We start from the raw sequence: 21,037 nt of genomic DNA on the forward strand, positions 1-21,037 counted from the left end.
TGTTCGGTTTTTATACCGCCTTTCATAAGACAGTTTACAAAAATTAATATACAGTAAAACTTCATAAAAATGGCATTAAAACAGTAAAATCAATTAAAACACAAAAAATAAAACACCAAAACAAACAAACCAGAAACCAAAACCCACCAATAGACAGAATAGCAAAGGAGCTAAACTTGGCAGCCCCAAGGGGTAAACATCTGAACCAATAAAAAGGTCTTTAGTTGTTTTTTTAAAAGCAGCCACAGATGTCAAGGAGTGGATACTCACTGGGAAAGCATTCCAGAGCCTGGGGGCAACAACAGAGAAGGCCTTGTCCTGCATGCATGGCAGCTTAGCCTCTCTCAGTGTCAGCACACAGAGCAAAGCCCTCTCTGATGACCTTGTTGGGCAGGCAGAAACCCTTGGGAACAGGTGATCCTTCAGGTATCCAGGGCCCAAATTGTTAAGAGCTTTAAAGGTATTAATCAACACCTTGAACTGAATCCAGAAACAAATTGGCAACCAGTGCAGCTCTTTCAAAATAGGGGTAATATGCTTCAAGTAAGCAGTTCCAGAGAGAACCCTGGCAGCTGCATTCTGCACCAACTGAACTTTCAGAACCTCTTAAACCCGGGTCCAAAGAGTGGTTCGATCATGACTGCTGAGTTGCTAGAAAGCACCTGGTTACAGCTTTTAGAGCTTCTCAGCAGGACCCTAGGATGACATCAAAGGCCAACTTGCTGGCTGAGAAGAAGTGTAAAGGCCTTCTAAAGGAAAAGAAAGCATTGGCCTTAAGATCCCTGTGGAAGGACCTCTTTGAAGCAGCTAAAGGTGCCAATGACTCTAAGTTTTGGCGCTTAGTGAATGCACAGTGGTGTACTCATCCCCTCAATGCCAGCTATGCAGTATCTATGAACGATTAGGTAACTCATTTTAGTGATCAGTTCCCTTCAGCTTCTGGGAAGTTGGATTTCAGTTCTGTTCCAGGATGACCACCAGTTACGGTATTGGAGGTGGAAAAATTAATAGGTGAAATGAAAACTGGTAAGGCCCCACAATTTGATGTTATTAACCCTGAGGCTGTTCAATTGGATATTGAATGGTGGGCCACTGTGCTGGCCAGGCTTTTCACCTATAAAGACTCCACTGGTCAAATTCTGAAAGAATGGAGTACGGCTATTATAGTGCCAATTTATAAGAAAGGGGAAAGAAATCTCCCCTTGAATTATAGGCTGATTTTAAATCGGCTTTTGACTCTATATCTAGAGGACTGCTCTGGGAGAAGCTAGCTCAAACGAACATGGATAAGCGGCTTCTTTTCTTAATGCAACAGCTTAATGCAGGCTTGAATATCAGGGTCAGATGTCATCCTAAAGGGGAGCTTTCACAACCTATATTTACCTATAAAGGCGTGAGGCAGGGATGCATCCTTGCTCCCTCGCTTTTTAATATATATCTCAATGACTTGGCCCCTTGTCTAACTAACTCTAGCCTACATTTGCCATCTGCAGCGGGTGTGCATATTCCTCTTCTTCTTTATGCAGATACTGCTGCTATTTTAGCTAGGACTTCGGTGGGCCTGAGGCGAGCCTTGAAAAGATTGGCCCTCTACAGTAGAGTAAATTATCTTTTAATCAATTACTCAAAATCCAAAGTAATGATTTTTGCAAGGAGACCTAAGCAGTTAAGATGGTTGATTGAGGATCAACAGTTAGAACAGGTCTATACATATAGATATTTAGGTGTGACCCCGCAAGCAAAGGGTTCATGAAAGGTGCATATAGATCAAGTTATTCTTACAGCATGGAGAAGTTATCTGGCTATTCGGAGATTTTTCTATTCTAAAGGAGGTGAGTTCATTTCGGCCACCTTGAAATTATTTGCGGCCAAAGTTAGGAGCAAGCTATTATATGGGGCACAACTTGGTCCTTTTACGTCTATGGTCTTACGTCTATGGTCCTATAAGTCTATGGATGTGGTTCAAAATGACTTCCTTAGGGCTCTACTTAGAGTACCTAGATGTGTCCCCAATGCATTGTTAAGATTTGAGTTGGGTGTTCTGAAGATTGAAGTCTGGGCCTGGTTGTCTATTTCGACCTATTGGCTTAAAGTGAGATTTTTTTCCTCGAGGATGGATCTCTCTTATCTTGGCTGATGTATTCCAGCCCACTTGGGCCCAGGCTATTCAGGACAAAATTATGTCCTTGGGTCTGTCTATGGACTACCTGGTCTTGTTAAGTTATGACCAGGCTAGGCAGATCCTGAAGCAAAGACTCTTGGACTCTGAAATTCAACAAGAACTCTGAAATTCAACAAGAACTCCAAATCCCTGATTGTACTAAAAGGAGGTTGGGTTTGAGCAGTTCTAGTTGGGGCCCTGCTGCCTATTTGAATGCTTTTAGCATGACGTGAGCATGAGAGGGCCTTTTTGGGGGCAAGACATGACATGCTCAGAGGCGTAACTAGGGAAAACAGCGCCCGGGGCAAGCACTGAAATGGTGCCCCCCCGCCGTGCCCCCACCACCGCCCCCCCAACATACTACATTATACTTAGGTTTTTCCTCACAAGCAACAACCCAGTGGAGTTGGCCTGTATCTCAAACAACAGAATTATGATGCAATGATGATACACACACCACATTATACTTAGGTTTTAGCACGCAGTAAGTTTAAAAATATTTAGCATGCAGTAAGTGCAGGCAGGAGTTATGAGGAGCAGAGGAGAAGCAGCACACGGAAGCGACGAGGAGGGAGGGGAGGAGAAAAATCAATGATAAAGGAATGAAGAAATAGTGGCTGTGGTAGAACGGGAATCGGGGATTAACGACAGGGAAAAAACACACCTACCACCACCAGCTTCTTTAATTAATGCGACTCGCACTCGTTCAGTCCACCCGCCCGCCGATCCTTTCTGCCGGGGGTGTCCGTGTGTCCTCCTGTGCCTGATGCAGCCCAGCCCCAGCAACGAGTCCGGCGACGTTCTCCGCGACCGTGCCACGTGCAGGCTAACCGAGCGGACGCACGCATGCGCAGCGCAACTCGGCACGCTGCTGGTCCAGTCGCGCGTGCGTGCGTAACACTGAGACCCGGCTGGCAACTTGCCAGAGGCCTCTTTCTGGCTGGCGCAGCGGCGCCTGATGGACAGTCAGCAGCCTCAGAGCCAAAGCACAGCACAACAGCCAGTGAGCAAAGGTGCCTGCTATGGCGCCCGCCGCCAGGCCAGCAGAAATGGGGGGGCCGCGGGCACAGAAGGGACCACTCATGGGAGGGGGCGCTGATGCGCTCCCGTCCCTTGCCGGCAAAATTTGTATTTAATTTTTTTTTTTTAAATTGAGGATCGGCGGGGGTCATGGCGGCACCCCCCACGTGACCAACGAAGATGGCACCCGGGGCACATGCCCCCCCGCCCCCCTATCGTTATGCCCCTGGACATGCTACCTTCAGAGGTGCTCTTGGGAAGTTTTCTGGGGATCCCCAGGGAGGATAGATTATGCCCATGTGGTATGGGGGAAGTCGAATCCATCCAGCATGTTCTGTTGCTCTGTCAATTACATAGAGATTTAAGATGCTCCTTATTAACTCCTCTTCTGAAACCCTTCCCAGGCTGTTCAGGAGACTTTTATGTTTCTTATCTTCTCACGGATAGAATTTTAGATGTCACCTTTAAGGTGGGCAAATTTTGTTCTATTGCAGTATTGTTACGGCAGCGAGTTCTTCTTGATTAATTTTATAATTTTTATTGATTATTTATCTGTGGATACTTATACACATATTTACATATTTCCTTCTTCCAATTGTACTTTCCTATGTTATGAGATGCTGACCTTTGGTCATAAACAAAGAATTCATTCATTCATATTCTAGTTTCTCTATAACAGGGCTGCTCAACTTCAGCCTTCCTGCAGATGCTGGCCTACAACTCCCATAATCCCTAGTTATTGGCCACTGTGTCTTGGGATTATGGAAGCTATAGTCCAAAAACAGATGGAGGACCAAGGTTGAGCAGCCCTTCTCTATACCATACTGGCTGACATACCATTGCAAGGGTACATCAGTCCAGTATCTTTGTGTCCATGCAAGTTGTACAAACACACAAAAGTTAAACAAGAATAAGCCCATTGAAAATAATTGACTTACTCTTGTGTAACATAATTTGCACAGTGTTTGCATTTGTGCAGCTTGTATACACACAACATTACTGGGCTGATGTACCCTTGTCATCATACTGATGTCAGCCACTCTGCGGAGCTTCCTGCCCCCAGTTCTTATAAACACGCCTTCAGCATTCTCCTTGTTCCCATAATGTTCTCACTTATGTCAGAGATCTGCACTAACAGAGGAAGGCCTCAGAAGTACTGAGCTGCCACCACCGTCAGCTGCCACCATGACTGGTGTTCTCACACACAGCAAAGAGGGATGCTCCCTATCCTTGACTTCTTCTCATGTCCGGTTCCTCTCACTTGGCCTACTCACTTCTGAATCAGACAAGCAACAGATAGGGTGCATTCCCTTCAAGTGGCCACATCACCATTTCTCTCGTTGCCAACAGAGTCTGCCAGGCTCCACACTGACCTAGTGCCCTTGCATATTCTAATATGGCCTAGCCTGTACAGATGAGTAAGAGGCATTTCTTTTATTATTATCTTTTCATATGGACAAAAGGGATATCTACCCACAGAAAAATTCTTTCTCTCTCTCCCTAAAACATTCATAATTCCTAGGGGAATAGAATACGTTTGTTAAATCAGTCACCCTGAATTTAAAAAGAGAGAAGAGAAATGTGAAAGGTACTCAGGGGTCATCACTGCATAATTTGTTAAAGAAAGGAATCCACAAAAGAACTGGATCTTAGAGGCCTCATTACTTGGCATTCTGCTTGGCAATGCAGGTATCAAAAATTTCAAGTCTTGTCTAAAATGCATAGTCCTTATATGGTTCTATCCTGTTACAGTCTACAAAGTTTTTTCACCTTCCATCCGGGGAATACGTGTGGAAGAGATCATAACTCTTTTAACTTCCAGGTCATTTCTTTGCATCCATCAAGGATTCCTTAAAAAGCCACACAGAGCTGCTAAAGTGACAAGTAGTACCCATTAATCCACGAATATAATTTTTCAGCACTCTTTCTCTGCAGATTTTAAAAGTTTGTGACAACATCTGAATAGACAGATGGCGCAGAGGTAGTACCACCCAAACTGAGAAAGGGAGTGCACCAAAATGCTAATAGGGATATAAATTAAGTTCATGTAAATGGTTCACAAAGGTTACCAATAAAGGAAGGAATGGGGCGAGGGGAGAGAAACTTGAACAGGGGTTATGATTGCTTGGTGCCATTACAGACAATGATGTACAGAGGTCAGGGCTGCCTTGCAAGTGCTCGTGTACATCATGTCATCCAGTAGTTTACAAACAGATGAAGGAGATACCACTGCAGTTAATCTTCCCTTTGCCAACTTTGACTGCCCCAAAATATGTCCCTGAGGGCTCCAAAACTCTTCCTTGGCATCCTGAAACCCTTTCCTGGCATTCTGTTTTTAGATCCTGGTGAATATGATGAATATCTTTGTGCACTGAAGCAAAAGGATTTTACATATTCGGACATTGGATGTCTTTGAGAATATATGTGGTTGAGAATTTACTGGTGCAGTTTTATTTTTTTAACATTTCTTTCCTGCTTCAGGTGCAGAATATTGGGCGGTGTGTGTGTGTGTGTGTGTGTGTGTGTGTGTGTGTGTGTGTGTGTGTGTAAACTTATGGCTTATGCAAAGGGCCAATATAAAATTGCCCGGCATTACTGGCAAGACAAGAAGTGCAGTGGAGAGCATTCTATAAACACATTAATGTCAGGAGCAAGAGACTATCCAGCCACAATTGGGTGCTTATAGAGAATGTGGCAGAGGACCGTGGCAGAAGTGTAAGGAATTCATTTCAAATTATAACTATTCCTCCTCTTTTAACCTTTTATGCAAAGCAATTGTGATAAGATAAACTGTGAGCCCACAAAGAACTCTTGAGCTGAGAAAGAAACCGTAGGAAACAAGTTGTTCTAGTAAGAACTAATCTGCCTACTTTCCTTTCACTATCTCTATAACTGGACTGAATCTGGTTGAAATCAAGGTCTGCAAGTTAGATCACTTGCTCCTCAAATGTTCATGCATCCACCATCTTGAATTGTGGTGGATGACATCATCATCACAGACCATGCCATTGTGGTTTCCCCATGTTCCCCTACAGCTGTAGCAAATTTGGTTCAAATAGGTTAGGTGGTTCACAAGTTAGCCCAATACACCTCAAACGATTACACGCCCACCATCTTGAACAGGGGTGAATGACATCATCACAAACTACACCACTGAGGTGTCCCTGTGTGTTACTCACTACAAATGTACCTAATTTGGTTCAAATTGGTTAGAAAGTCCACAAATTAGCCCGCTTCCACTTCAGACATTCGTGCTCCACCATCTTGAATTGTGGTGGATGACATCATCACACACCATGCCATTAGGGCATCCCTATGTGTCCCTACAGCTGTAGCCAATTTGGTTCAAATCAGTTAGGCAATTCACAAGTTAGCCCAATTGCGCCTCAAAAGTTTACACTTCCATCATCTTGGATCAGGGTGAATGACATCATCACAAACTATGCCATTGAGGCATCCCTATGTGTCCCTACAACTGTACCCAATTTGGTTCATATTGATCCAGGTGTTGCAAAGTTGATGGGGGCGGGGGACGCACACACACACACACAAAAAGAATGTTGGGTGATCTCATAAGCCTACTGGAAAGGAGGCTAAACATTATAGTAAGAAACATAGACATGGAAAGTATACTGTAGCTGCATTTCCCTTGATTTAGAAAAATTATGGCAAATTTCTTCACATTCTTTAATCGATAGTTACTAACCAGATTTATGATTAAATATAAGAATGCCATTCATTTTAGCAGATGGCTAATAGGGATGTGCACAAAGTGTTTTGGCACCTCATTATTAACAAAATGTGTACACCGCCTAGAGATGTACAGAGGCGGTATAAAATATGATAGAGGCACCAAAATGATTTGAGCTGCCCCTGCCAATTTGTTACAGCAGGGGGCAAGAGGTAGCTTTAAAGGGAGGAAGACGGATCTTACCTGCCCCTCCATTGCTCCACTATCCCCCCGCCATTCCGCCGCAGTGCTGTCAGTATTAAACGCTGTGCCGCATGGCTGCCGTGCTGCTCCCAGCAGCCTGCGCATGGCATCAACACACAAATGGTGTCTCCTCATGCAAGGACGCCATTTGTATGGTCAGCATGTTGTTGCTGACCATGCAAATGGTTTCCATATATGCGCAGACGCTATTTGCTTGCTGACACGGCACTTGGGCTACTGGGAGCAGCACCGCAGCCACGTGGCACAGCTTTTAATACTGACAGTGTTGCGGTGGAATGGCGGGGTGGGGTGGTAGCAGAGCAACGGAAGGGCAGGTAAGACCCGTCTTTCTCCCTTTAAAACTGCACATCCGTAATGGCTTAAAAAATGTTCTTTGTGTTCATGTCATGGAATATTAGCTAACCTTTTGTGTCATCAGTCTTTCAGGAAAGGGATTCTAGATCATTGAAAGGAAGTTAGGAAGAGCTTGAATTCAGTTTCTTGCTGCAGATTGCAGTTTGGGGGGTTGTCCTGAGCTGCATTCTCGGGACCCCTTCATTTCTTATTCATTACAACATCTTCCTGAACATGATAAGACCAGTTCTGCTGATTTGCCCCTCACTAAGGCAGCAGTGGTAGGAATTTTTAGGTGATCCTGTGGGGAGGGACAAAACTGCTGTTGTTAGCCATTGTGTAAATTTGTTTAAAAGATTGTTCTTAATAAAGTAGTGTAGTGTTTGATTATTGTGTGTGTTCACTTTAACCACATTGGTGGAATGTGTTTATCTTTCAAGATTGAAAATGTAATTGGTTTGAATGTTTGGAGTTTGTTTTGATCAGGGTCAGATTGAAAAGTCTGATCTTTGGCTTGCTTAATGGTGTATCTGAGTGATGTGTTTTCCTCTATTACTTAGTATACTTGTATTCATTTTTATCCTCTTTATGGAGAATAATCCCTGACATGGTGTGTGTAGCCTATGGGAACGAAAACTACTGTTGGTCAATACTCATGAGATCTGTCTCATGAACAAAACTCATAATGCGGCTCTTGGCTCCCTCTTCAGACTGGTGAGAGCTCACTGGAACTCAAAAGCTTGCATACTCTTCCGCCAATAGAATACTCAATGTCATCTTCTACTCACAGAAACAGCTGCCATTCTGCCTCTTCAGATAAATGCTGTAAGCATGTCTGATTCCATCGTAGCAATAGGTGTTTTACCTGGTATTAGTTGTAGATTGTCTGGAACTGCTTGGAACTGGAATGGATGGGATCCCAGTAGCCAAGGAGGTAGCTATAATTGAGCGGATGGGTTCAAAGAACCTGGGTGCCTGAGCTCCTGAGGGCACCCCCTGCTACACCCCTCCCTATCTTCTTCATTATCTCCCTGTCTTCAAGGGGCCGCTGGAGGGAGGAGTGAACACGGGCCCTCTTTCACCTGGCTACACCCCTGCCAGGAACTTATATACACTGGGGAAAAGCTAAGATTATCTCCTGCTGTATAAACCTCCTCAGTTGCTAAGATCTATGGAAGGCCTTTGGTCCCGGGTAATAGTTTCTAGCTGTGGGACTTTGAAATCTCACAATTGGTTTTTAAGATACTTAAAGTATTTAGCATTTAAAATATTTATTTCCAATCTGTTTTATTACTGTTTTCACTGTTTTATTCTGCTTTTTAAAATACTGTAAGTTGTGTTGGATAGACAGACAGACAGAGGAAGGCTGAACTTTCGATCTTCAAATGTAAATCATCTAGCTGAATAATTCATTTCAAATGGAGTAGTCCATAACTGCTGCAAATGACAGATTTATAATCCACAGTGCTTATGGGAAAGAACAATACCCCCGAAATGTGCTTAGAGATAGTAACTGTGTGTCATTTTTTTTACTAATGCATTTTACTATAGAAGAAGGATGCAATTTATTACCAAAAATGCATACACAGTCACCTGGGGGGGGGGGGGATAATGCAACCAAACTTCTTGGCATATTGAACAAAATAGCAGTTTAGCAATAGTAATGTTCCTGTTGCTCTCTATAAATATATAAATTAAATGCTTTCATAAGAGAAAATAATAGTTTCTTAACAGGTTATTTTGGAGTACTCTTGTGGGGTCCTTTTTGCATTTAATGGTTTTTCCCCCTTTCCCCCCTCCCTTGCTTCCTATGATTTCTTACAGAGACTCAAGGAGCTAAAGCAGAGAGAGTTTGCACGGAACGTAGCCTCCAAATCCAGAAAAGATGAAAGGAAACAGGAAAAGGCCCTTCAACGGTTACACAAGTTAGCTGAACTCAGAAAAGAAGCAGCGTGGTAAGTGGAACAGAACACAGGAACAGAAGAAACTGCCTTCTACCGAGTCAGACGATTGGTCCATCTAGCTCAGTATTGTCTTTACAGACTGGCAGCGGCTACTCCAGGGTTGCAGGCAGGAGACTCTCTCAGCCCTATCTTGGAGAAGCCAAGGAGGGAACTTGGAACCTTCTGCATTTAAGTGCTCTTCCCAGAGTGGCCCCATCCCCTCCTGAGGGGAATATCTTACGGTGTTCACATGTAGTCTCCCTTTCATATGCAACCAGTGTGGATCCTGCTTAGCAAAGGGGACAAGTCATGCTTGCTACCACAAGACCAGCTCTCCTGACATGACATTTTTTGGCTGTACTTTATTTTAAAAAATGTTATGGAAAGGTAAAAAGTGTAGGAAAGGAGAAAGAATATCCCAGACTAGAGGATGTGGCAGAAGGCCACATGACTATTAAGATCCTGAACCAGGAAAAAAAAGGCCCTGTTTTTATGGCTCTCTCTGAGCTGAGGGCAGCCATTACATTTGGCACCATGTGAAGAAATAAATGTTTAAAGGTTACTTTTTCATCAGAGCTGAAATGACAAGTATTTTTGTTTAAAAAAAATGTCCTATATATATTTAATAAAGGTAAGTGTAATGATGGAAAACATGAGGGAACTAGGTCAGGCATTTTAAGCTTGGCAGGATTTCATTGATGAGGAAAGGGATCTATTGGACTGCAGCAAGTCTGTGCAACATTCCAGTGGCGGCTAGTGCCATTGGTGCTGCGGAATGGAGAGCAGAGCAGGTGGGCAGCCACAGAACAAGCACCAGCTGCTTGCCCCTCTCTATCTTTCCCTGTCTCACCAGCATCTCTCTCCTCTAACTCCACCCTGACGTTAACTTGAGCCATGTGGACTAGTCATTTGCTATATTGGGGATTTCAGATCCAACAAATGACCAGCCCCTGTGGCTCAGGTTAATGCCATAGTGGGACAAGAGGAGAGGGAGGGGGCATTTCTGCCTGTTCTGGGTCTGCCTGCCCCACTCTTCATCCCCCTGCTCTGCCACTGGAACATCCTACTTATTCCATAGCAAGTCGGGCACTATTGTCATCCCATCCTTCCTTCAAGCTCAAGGCAGCGGATCTTCACAACAGCCATGTGAGCTAATTTAGTCTGAGAGATAGAGTACTGGCTCAGAGTCACTCAGCAAGCTTCATGGCAGAGCAGAGATTTGAACCCGGGGCTTCCTGGTCAAAGTCGAACACATGATCCAGTACTCTACAATTGCTCTCCAGGTACCATTATGCACAGTATATAAAAAAGGTACTATTTTGCTCTGAATGATTTATGGATTGCAACCTTCACCTTGATCACAAATTGTTGCTGATGCAAGGATTTCCTGCACCAGTCATTTGGGAAGTAGAAGGGCAACATCTATGCATGGACTTTGGGTCAATCAGAGCCCCTTAACACATCACATTTTTTGCTGTACTTTATTTAAAAACTACATGCAGAATGGGTAAAATGTACCACCTTGTGTGAAGACCACACAACTGCCTACTTCTCATGACTGCCCATGGTGGGCAGATGGATCCGATGGCACCTGAAGCTAAACCAGTCTTGTACTTATGAGTACAAGAACTTGCATAACTAGTACTGTAATTTTGGGTAGAAATGCCACATCGACATAAACGCAGCGATAAGGGGAAAAGGCTTTAAAAGTGCAGGAAGCCAGCAGAAATGCTGGAGTTAGAGGGGGACATCATGCATTATTTTTTTGGTTGTGTTGAACCCTTAAAATTTTACAACAGCTAAGCATTGCAACCTAAATCACTGGTAACCCATATCCTTGTCAGTCTTAACACAATGAAAGGAAATGAATGCAATGAAAGGAAATTAAGACATAAATGCTGAACTTTTTTTTTTTAATTCCAACACATCACATTGCAGAAGTAATTTCCCATTACACTTCATAGGAAACCTTATTTCATTTATTTTTAAGCACATCACACTATAAACTTCAAATTGCATTTCAAAGGAAACACTGGTTGCTTTTCTTGGACATCACATTCCAAAAATTATAAACTTCAAATTGCACTTCAAAGGAAACCTTCAAAGGCTGAATTATTGCTCTCCGGAATAAAAAGGTTTAACACGGTCTCATCTAATTTTTCAGGATAGTCTGCATTCTCGTCATCTTTGTCCTCTTGTGAAATGTTAGTGATAAAGAACTTTTAAAAATGTACCCGCCACGGCATTTCTACCCCAAAATACGGTACTAACATAGATACTAGTACTTGAGACCTAAGAGCTCCAGCTATGCTGTGCTGAACTTGAGAAAGCATGATGGGAAAATGAAACAAATAAAATAAGTTGGTATAATGGGAAACCACTGCAAGTCCCTCCAAGGAACTTTCCCTCGGGGAAAGTATTCAGGAAAAGGATGCTACACCATTATGTGCTCCCTATTAGATTAACTGGGGAATGCATAATTAAACATGATGCCTCCTCAGTCTGCTCCATTTCCCCCTAGGAGCTCTTAACCAGTGCTGCCTAAAACATAAGAAAGAGGTGGGGAAAGAAAGGGGATTGTGTAATATCTGGGCTAATCTCTGGAATGCGATGGATTTCTAACATGCAATCCCCCTGCATCCTTTGTTGATAGTAATATTATTTCCAACTTCCTGATGATCAATCAACAAACATCCAGTTTGCTCACCAACCTAGATCTCATGTAGGCAAAGTCAACTTTAAAATATGTTGAGAGACAGTGTATTTTGAAAAAACAAACAAAAACAAAATCAAAACAGTTGGTCACATTTAGCCTAGTAAGCAGCAGCTGACCAATGTCAGAGCCCATACATAGCACAGAAATTGTCCCAGAAGGAACACCGTATGATTCCAGAGGCATATCTAGGGAAAATAGCGCCTAGGGGAAACACTGAAATTGTGCCCCCTGTCCAAGCATCTAACACCATCTTTCAGATAACTTTACCATAATATCACCTGAAAAATACAAGTCAGGCTCGTTAAACTTTTAATCTTTCAAAAGCTATTTAGCAGTGGATGTAGCCAGACCAAAAAATGCTGGAAAACTACAAATTTCAGTATGCTGGGGCTCATGAAATACCCAAATACTATGTGGAGGTATACTTGGGAAACTAAACAGAAGTGTCTGTCTAATTCTCTGCTATGCAGTGTAGCATCACCATTACAAAAGTTTTAAAAATCAATGGAGAATTTGACTTTTCCCAGATACTCTGTAAATAATTAAAGGATATGCAGAGTAAACTGTGTCACTGCTTGGAATATATTCTAGTCTTTCAGAAAGACAGTTAAAATGAGAGGAAGAGAGCAAGAAACTCCCAGTGGGCCTTAATATAAAGGATTTCACACTGATTCAAAGACAAACTCACCATTAATAGCTATATTAGCAAGACATCAGATTTAACTCACTTATCACAAGAAGCAAAGTAAGAACAAATGAATCCAATCCTAGCTCATAAGCTACAGCTCAGTATTCACAAGCCCTGATTCTCTGTGCATAGTGCCAATCTGAATATGTGTACAGTGTCTTATATTATATATATATTTTTTAATTTCTTTTTTACCTGGAGCCCCTTTGAGGGGCTTCCTAAAGGCTGTGGGTTTTTTTTTTTTTTTTGCAAAGGTTCCCCCTCACCCCGCTGGCCTCTAGGGCCTTGCAGGTACCATTTGAGCATGTGCGATGGCCATTTTAAAAAATAATCTTTTTTTTTTAAAGGCCACTGAAAACAAAATGGCCACCATGCATGCTCAAATGGCTTCTGCAAGGCCTGGCATGACCTAGGGCCTCACAGAGGCCATTTGAGCATGCATGGTGGCCATTTTGTTTTTGGCAGCCATTTTTATTTTTATTTTTTTATTTTACAAAATAGCGCCCCCTCTTCATGTGGCGCCCAGGGCATGTGCCCTGCCTGCCATACCCCTAGATATGCCCCTGTATGATTCATTATGATGCTAACACTTCAGATATGCACAGTGTTTTACAACTTATATCATAAGGTGTGGTCACACATTCAAACTGCTAATAGCCTTCACTTCACTTCCTCACAACAAAGCATAGCCTCACAACAAAGCATAACCAACCTGATTGGTTGCCATTTTGAGATATTTAAGAACATAAGAACAGCACTGCTGGATCAGGCCCAAGGAGGCCTATCTAGTCCAGCATCCTGTTTCACACAGTGGCCCACCAGATGCTGCTGGAAGCCTACAGGCAGGAATTGAGGGCATGCCCTCTCTCCTGCTGTAACTCCCCTGCAATTGGTACTCAGAGGCATCCTGCATTTGAGGCTGGAGGTAGCCTATAGCCCTTCAACTAGTAGCCGTTGATAGACCTCCATGAAGTTATCCAAACCCCTCTTAAAGCCATCCAGGTTGTTGGCTGTCACCACATCTTGTGGCAGAGAATTCCACAAGTTGATTATGCATTGTGTGAAAAATTACCTCCGTTTGCTGGTCCTAAATTTCATGACAGTGTGAGGTATTGTCAGGCAACAGCATGTGAGGGTGGAGGCCCTATCTTTACACTCATTCTTTGACCTGGTAAAGCCACCATAATGATGTGAGCTTCTTTTGTAGTGATGAGCCTATCTTGTGAATAGGTCCACAAGTGGTGAGATCTGCCTTGAAACTGTGAGCCACCCCCAGCAGTAGTGCACTGGAAGGGCCAGGTATAAATATTTGAAACAAATAAATGTAAATAAGGGAGTTGCTCTGAGATTTACTGCATTGATTGGAAGCTAGCAATCCTCCATGAGACAGGAGATCAAATTATTCAACCCCCTTCAGATAAGAATTACCCTGAAGTTTCTTGCATTTCCTAGTACATTTTGGTCTGACTCACTTCCTTAAGCCTTTTGGATTTGTTTCCCTAACCTTATTCCTTGCCTTGTGTGCACTGCTAGTTGTGCATAGCAGCCCCTTTAATCTGGATGATGCAGAATCATCTATGAGGGATGTCTGCATATAAATTCTGTGCAGGTGGGTAAAAGGGTGACCTTCAAGCCTCCTTCTTGAACTAAGATCCTACGATCCTAGCTTGAAAATTAAACAACAATTGTTGGCTTCAATACAGCACCATTGGTTTAAATCTAAGAACACTGATTTAGCTCGTTGCAGGCTGGGTTATACATGATTATTTTTCTCCCCTTATTCCTCAGGCCTTTGTAACCTTTAAATAACTCACAGCTAGAGGTCCATATCCAACTCCCCATGCTGTGCTAATGATCACATTATACCTAATGGTATATTTATTAATGGTGGTGCTGTGGAGAGGGTGAAGGACAATGGATCAGCCTATGTGTATACATATCTGAAATTGCAAGCTGGACCCCTGGGGTACTGTATACATTTGGATGCTGCTATAAATGTTTTAGAAATACACCTAAGAGCTCTCCATGCTACATCAGAGAAAATGCAAACCTGTCTCGTAGAGGGTAGCTGTGCTCGGAGAGCAACTATTTAAAATGCCTGTGGGGGGTTCTGCACTTATCTTCACTTGCCAACTTGTGTGTCAAATAAGATATGTTTAAAAGCCATTCCACAATGGCTAACATAACATGCATTCCAAAAATATAAAACACAGGGGAGGGAGGGGGTTGCAATGCGGTGGCAGGGTGCATGTATTGCATGCCTGAAGCTCCAAGTTCAGTTGTAGGCACTTCCTTCCTGTGAAGTGGTCAAGGGTGGCACAGCTCTGAAAGACCCTGGAGAGTTGCTGCCAGTCAGGGTTCTGGAGCAGGTGCCACCAAATTGCACAAAAAGCAAAAGGTGGGGCAAATTTGATGGGCCCTATCCACGCAAAATGTCTGTTGGACTCTCAGGGGAAGCTGGAATCACATTGCTTTTTAAATTAGGTAGTAGTTCTTTTATTGCAGCCATAGGCCAAACAGAATTTAATTAGGTGAAAATTTTGAAATTTGCAGTATGAAAATTACTGCCCTTTTCTAGCTCGCGTGCATTTACACTTTGAAATAAAGTACTATGCAGTAGATTGTGCTTCAAAGCAGATAATGATATACAAATTAAAGATTAAATCAAGAACCTTTAACATACAATTTATACCCATATTTTCCAATAGATGAATATTTTTTTAATAGTTATTTGCTGTTGACTAGTTCCTAGTGCAGGGGCACAATAATAATGACTGCCACGATGAGAAAAATTATTCAAAGTATCCCTGTTGAAATTAAAAGAACAAGTTTGGCAATATTTGGCTTGTCCTTTTAATCATCAGACAACTTTGCGTAGTTTTCCTCTGCCAGCTAACAACAACAACACCACCCTGCTTTTCTGTATAAATACATCCAAAGCAGGTAACCAATTGTAACAAAATTCAATGCAATGACAAGAATAAAAATATAAAATCCAAACAACCAAGACAAGGCAGGAAAATAGTTGCAATAACATAATCTAGTATATTGGCCTCGACAGCAGCAGGCAATTAACCCTGAAAATGTTGTTGAAGTAAACAGGATTTCAGAAGATTTTGAAAGATAGGAAGATTCTCCATAGACCGGACGTTCCAAAGTATTGGTACCCCCACTGAATAGCCCTTGTCTCTTATACCAGTCAGGGGAGAAAAGGGGGGCATCAAGAACATAAAACTGAATGTTAAGCAAAAAAAGAAAAGGGGCAGAAGGTGACTTACAACTTATGATCTGTTATCAGGTGACCTTTCTTCTGCAGTCACTAGCAGAAATCCATGAACTACAAGCAATCCCTTAGTAGCATCCAGCACTCACAGAAGCTGGAGGAAAGTTCTACAGGCAGGGTTTCAGCACGAACCCTTTGCATACAGTTCCAAAGAAGCAATGGTGCATGAATATTATTTTGCCTCTAAAATGTCAGGATTGTGCCATTCAAATGGCATGTCGTTCTATTCCTAGCATTACATTTCAAATGGCTCTGAATGGTTTTTGAATCGCATTCACAGAACGTTTGTGTTTGTTTTCTTCTAGTGCTCCAGGGAGCGGCCCTATGTTCAGATCCACAACTGTTACCATCCGAGATAATTTTAACGAAATCCCTCCAAGTGCTGCCATCAGCTCGGCTAAGAAAGAGCAAGAGTTTGACTTGGCATTATTGCACAGCTCAAAGGCTGCTGGCAATGTGGCATCTGTGGCTTCTTTCTCACTGGAAAGTGCAAATGACAGCAAGCCAGACAATAACAAGCTTGGGGATCAAATACAGGGACCCCATGGACATAAAGTGGGATTCTCATTTGCTTTCCCCAAGAAAGCATCAGTCAAGCTAGAATCCTCAGCTGCTGCTTTCTATGAGTATAATGATGAAACATCTGCTGAGCATGGAATTAGCAGGAGAAGTCGGTTTGTTCCTGGGCCTTCTAATCTTCAGGCTTCCTCAGAGGAAGAAACCATTCTGTGCTCTGAGGAGAAACCTAGCTCTGTGGTTCCACTGATGGAAAAACATGCCGACAAAACAGAACCTACCCCAGTTCAGGACTTAAATGAACCACCCAGTGAGGAGAATATAGTCCAGGAGGCTACAGCATTAAGTCCCCCTGTGGCTCCTTTGAAAGAGTCTGGGCTTAGTGATTTGGATAGTGTTTATGGTAATGTGGATTCAGCAACCTTGACTGATGAAACCCTCTCCAGAGTTGCCCTTGGGAACCAAGCCGTCCCTGCAGAAAGCAACAGTGATGAGAACACAGGAAACAAATGCACAGGTTTCCCTGTCAGTGAAGATTGTTTATCACAGCAGGAAATCCAGGAAGAAAATGATCAGAACCTTGGTAGCGATTCACCCACCACTGAAATTGAAATTAAAAAATCATCCACTGATGGACAGATTCCAGCAAATTCAGAAGGGGAAACGATAGCTTTGCCTTGCAAACAAGACTCACAAAAAAGACCCTGTGAGCCGTTTGTTCCTGTGTTTAACAAACATGGATCAAGCATTCTTCAGTGGCCATCTGAAATGCTAATTTACACAAACACAGAACCATCTATTTCATATAGCTGTAATCCCTTATGTTTTGACTTCAGATCATCAAGATCAGGCGAATGCCTAGACAAAAATAAGCTTCAATCAAATACATCTAATTCTCCCCATAAGACTGAAATCACCCAGGGCTTGGTTTTAGATTATACAAATACATCTCTTTCAGTGCATGCTGATTGTGCAACTGACACGAATGCACATCCATACAATGATACAATGTCAGTTACAACAGATGTTTCTTTAGCAGAAGGTTGTGATTCTGATGAAAAACCAGAAAAAATAGGCTTCGATGCTTTGCAGAAGTCAGGGGGAAAAGAAACCCCGCACCAATGTATACAAGAGAGCTCATCCACTGATGAACAACAAAACAACAGCTGGATCAAAAGAACACATGAAAAGTGCTTTTATAAAAACCGAAAGAGGAAAAGGAGGAGAAAGCTATGTTATTACCATTATGGAGTAACGACTGAGGCAGGTACTGAAATTTCTCCAATTGTTGAACAGCAAAGTAATTTGGCTGATGCTGATAAACGTCAGAAGCCTCATAATATTCTGGAACAAAGCCTCGGTGAACATGGAGTGGGAGATTCGATAGCAGAAGTGTTACAACAGTCATCTGAAACTCTTGGGGCTGAGAACAGTGACCACGGTAGAAACATATCTATGTCTACACATGTTTGTGAGAACCAAAGTCCAGACTCAGTTTGCAACACAAAAGATGATATGGATTATTGCAATCTGTGGAGGAGGAGCAAGCCAGTTTCTCACAGACAATCAAAGCAAGCAGGTTTGAATCCCGGAATATGCAATTCAGTGCACTCTAGAGCATTTTGTACTTGGAGTATTCGAAGATCAAGCAGTAGTCCAGACCATAAACACTTTGGCCATTATCCTGATGAAAAATGTGTGGCTCAGACACAGCCTTTAAAGAGAGCCTATCATTCTCTCTTAGATGAACCAGAGAGATCTCATCGAAAACGAAAGCATCATATGCACTCTTGTTCATCAGATGAAAGTTCAAATGCTCAGAACTGCTTCTCAGAAGAGAATTTGAGGCGAACAAGTAACTTATCAACACCTTGTAAACCCAAACGGAAACGAAGGAGAAAGAGAACAAGAATTCATCATGTGTTTAAAAAGAGGGCAACACGAAGGGATTCCAGTGTCAAGTCCCCAACAGGGGTCTCTGTGTTCAATAATCCTCCCCAAATATCGACTCAAGATAACACGCAGCAAACACAACCCCCGCCCATCACAAACTATGCAAATAATGATGAAAAAACAGTACAACCAGTGGAAAGCCAAACAGCCCCGCAATCTGAACATTTACTTTCATTAGAAAATATCCAAGGATCAAACTGTTCTGTTACAGAGAATGCTCCATCTCTGAAGGAATTCATATATTCTGCTTCTCCTATTACTGAACAGAGTGTTCTGGCAATGGCGAAACCCAGGAATATGCTGGAAGAGGAAGAAAAACATGAACATGTGAGTGTTCCTGAAAGCCAAGCTCCTAATAAAGTGCCCAGTACTGAAAGAAACCTAGATCAGCCTCCCCCTAAGACATATCTGTGCCATTATGAAGTGGCTGAGACTGTACCACAAGAGAAACTAAACCCATCCGCCAATGAATGGCTGCGGTATAACCCGGGCATATTTAATACTGCTCCTACTTTGCCCTTTAAAGAAGCACATATAAACAGCCATGCTTTCTTAACCACAGAACAAATACTCACCCCATTCACCTTGCCTGAACATGCACTGCTCTTGCCCCCAGAAAACCACGACAAATTCAAAGATCTTCAGTGTGAGGCCTACCACCAGATCTTCCAGCAAAACATGCTAGCCAGCAAGATGAAGCTGACCTTCCCTCCCGCTGCAATCCAGCCTCCCAATGCTCCTCTGCAGCCCTTGCCTTTGCAGCAGCCACTATGTTCTACCTCGATCACCACAATCCATCACACTGTTTTGCAACAGCAGGCAGCAGCTGCCGCTGCTGCTGCCGCTGCAGCAGCAAGTACATTTAAGGTCCTTCAGCCTCACCAACAGTTCCTTTCGCAAGTCCCAACTCTTTCACGGACACCTTTACCTCACCTGTCTGTTGGGCCAAGGCTTTGTCCTGCAGGCCACACAACGATTGTTGGTCCACCCCAAATGCCACTCATCCCAGCTTCAATTCTTCACCCCAACCATTTTGCTTTCCCCCCTTTGCCACACACACTGTTTCCCTCACTCCTGTCACCACACCCTGCAGTCATTCCTTTGCAGCCACTCTTCTAGGCCCCAAGTTGACCTGTTAGAAACAAAAGGGCAGGCCTTCTGTTGAATATATATGGACGTAATACTGGCACTGTTCATCTGGCCTGTTGACAAATCATGCCACCAATGGGCAAAGATTAGGGGGTTACAAGAGCCTCCTCATCCTAGAGCTATTTGCTATTGGCAAAACAATGCAGATATTTATATGTAAAGTGCAGATTCATAATAAAATTAAAGCACTGAAATAGTCTAATACTAATACAAATGATATATATAGATTATATATATATATATGTACGTATGTATGAATATCATGTCTTAAAATGTTAAGATGTAAATAAAATATATTTATAGTACTGTAAGTTAGTTGTAAAGTATACTCCTGGGTTTTTTTTAAATTATATTTGTGTATTTGCACCTAAGTAATGTTTAGACAAAAGCTGATGCACTATGTTTTGTACAACATAACCATAAATCTAGTGAGAAACTCTCTCTTGCAATAATTTTCTTTTGTTATGGTTTTAACAGTATAATTTACTGTTCGCCTCACATATAGTTATTTCCTACCATTTAAATACTAGGCTCTACTATGTTGCTATGATCACGTTTCTTAGCCTTCTGTTATTTATCATCAAGACTCAAAGGCTAAAACCTTGAGGGGAACCATCTTACTGAGAGAAAGACAAAGGGTAATAGAGTCAGTTGTATGAGCAACTTGATACTCTGGAGATCAATATTGCCCATTTGCAGTGTGTACCCAAACTGCTGGCTCTACCCGCCACCCACCCACACAAAAGCATTCAGAGATAAAACAAGCACAAAGGTACTGCTTCTGAATCACATTTCTTGTGCCCTGCAATCTCTCTCTGCTGAGTAGGCCTCCTCTCTTTGGTGTGGCTGACTAAACAAACTTACATAACTCAACGAGGCAGAGCTATTACAATCAAGTAGTTCTGTTGCTCCATGGTTTGCATGGCAGGTTGCCCTAACCCAACCTGCCATAGGGAAGGGCACTGCTGCCACAGCACCATCAAGCACTAGCTGCTGCAATCCCATGCATTGTCTCCCATGATGGGCATATTGATGGCTATGGGCAGGAAAAGGTGATAGGCCCATTGGGGACGTGACTGCAAACACCATCCTTATGTTCTCCCCCTCCCTTCAGTCACCCAGTGTTCACCCAGTGAAGTGGCATCATCATACTCTGACTTCCCCTGTCCCTGCAGAACAGGATGACATAGAGCAGGGAAACTCACAGTGTGATGATGGTGAATCCTTGAATTTTTACATAACAGGCTGGGTGGAGAGCTCACCACAGGGATGCCATGTGCAGCAGCATCTCCTGGTAGGCAGAACACTGAACATATGTCT

At 42.8% G+C, this 21,037-nt stretch overlaps 1 protein-coding gene across 4 annotated transcripts in view; it reads left to right on the forward strand.

Moving 5' to 3' along the window:
- ZNF804A (zinc finger protein 804A) overlaps window positions 1-20,156 on the forward strand; it is a 298,236-nt gene extending 278,080 nt beyond the window's left edge. For all 4 annotated transcript variants that reach the window (XM_053286505.1, XM_053286506.1, XM_053286508.1 and 1 more), the window contains 2 exons: window positions 9,294-9,424; window positions 16,405-20,156. In XM_053286505.1, the coding sequence (XP_053142480.1) occupies window positions 9,294-9,424; window positions 16,405-19,687 (3,414 nt within the window). In that variant the 3' untranslated portion in view covers window positions 19,688-20,156. The remainder of the gene's footprint in view (window positions 1-9,293; window positions 9,425-16,404) is intronic.
- The last annotated feature ends 881 nt before the right edge of the window (window positions 20,157-21,037 follow it).

Source organism: Hemicordylus capensis, chromosome 1 (assembly GCF_027244095.1).
Source record: "Hemicordylus capensis ecotype Gifberg chromosome 1, rHemCap1.1.pri, whole genome shotgun sequence".
In the NCBI taxonomy this organism is placed as follows: domain Eukaryota; kingdom Metazoa; phylum Chordata; class Lepidosauria; order Squamata; family Cordylidae; genus Hemicordylus; species Hemicordylus capensis.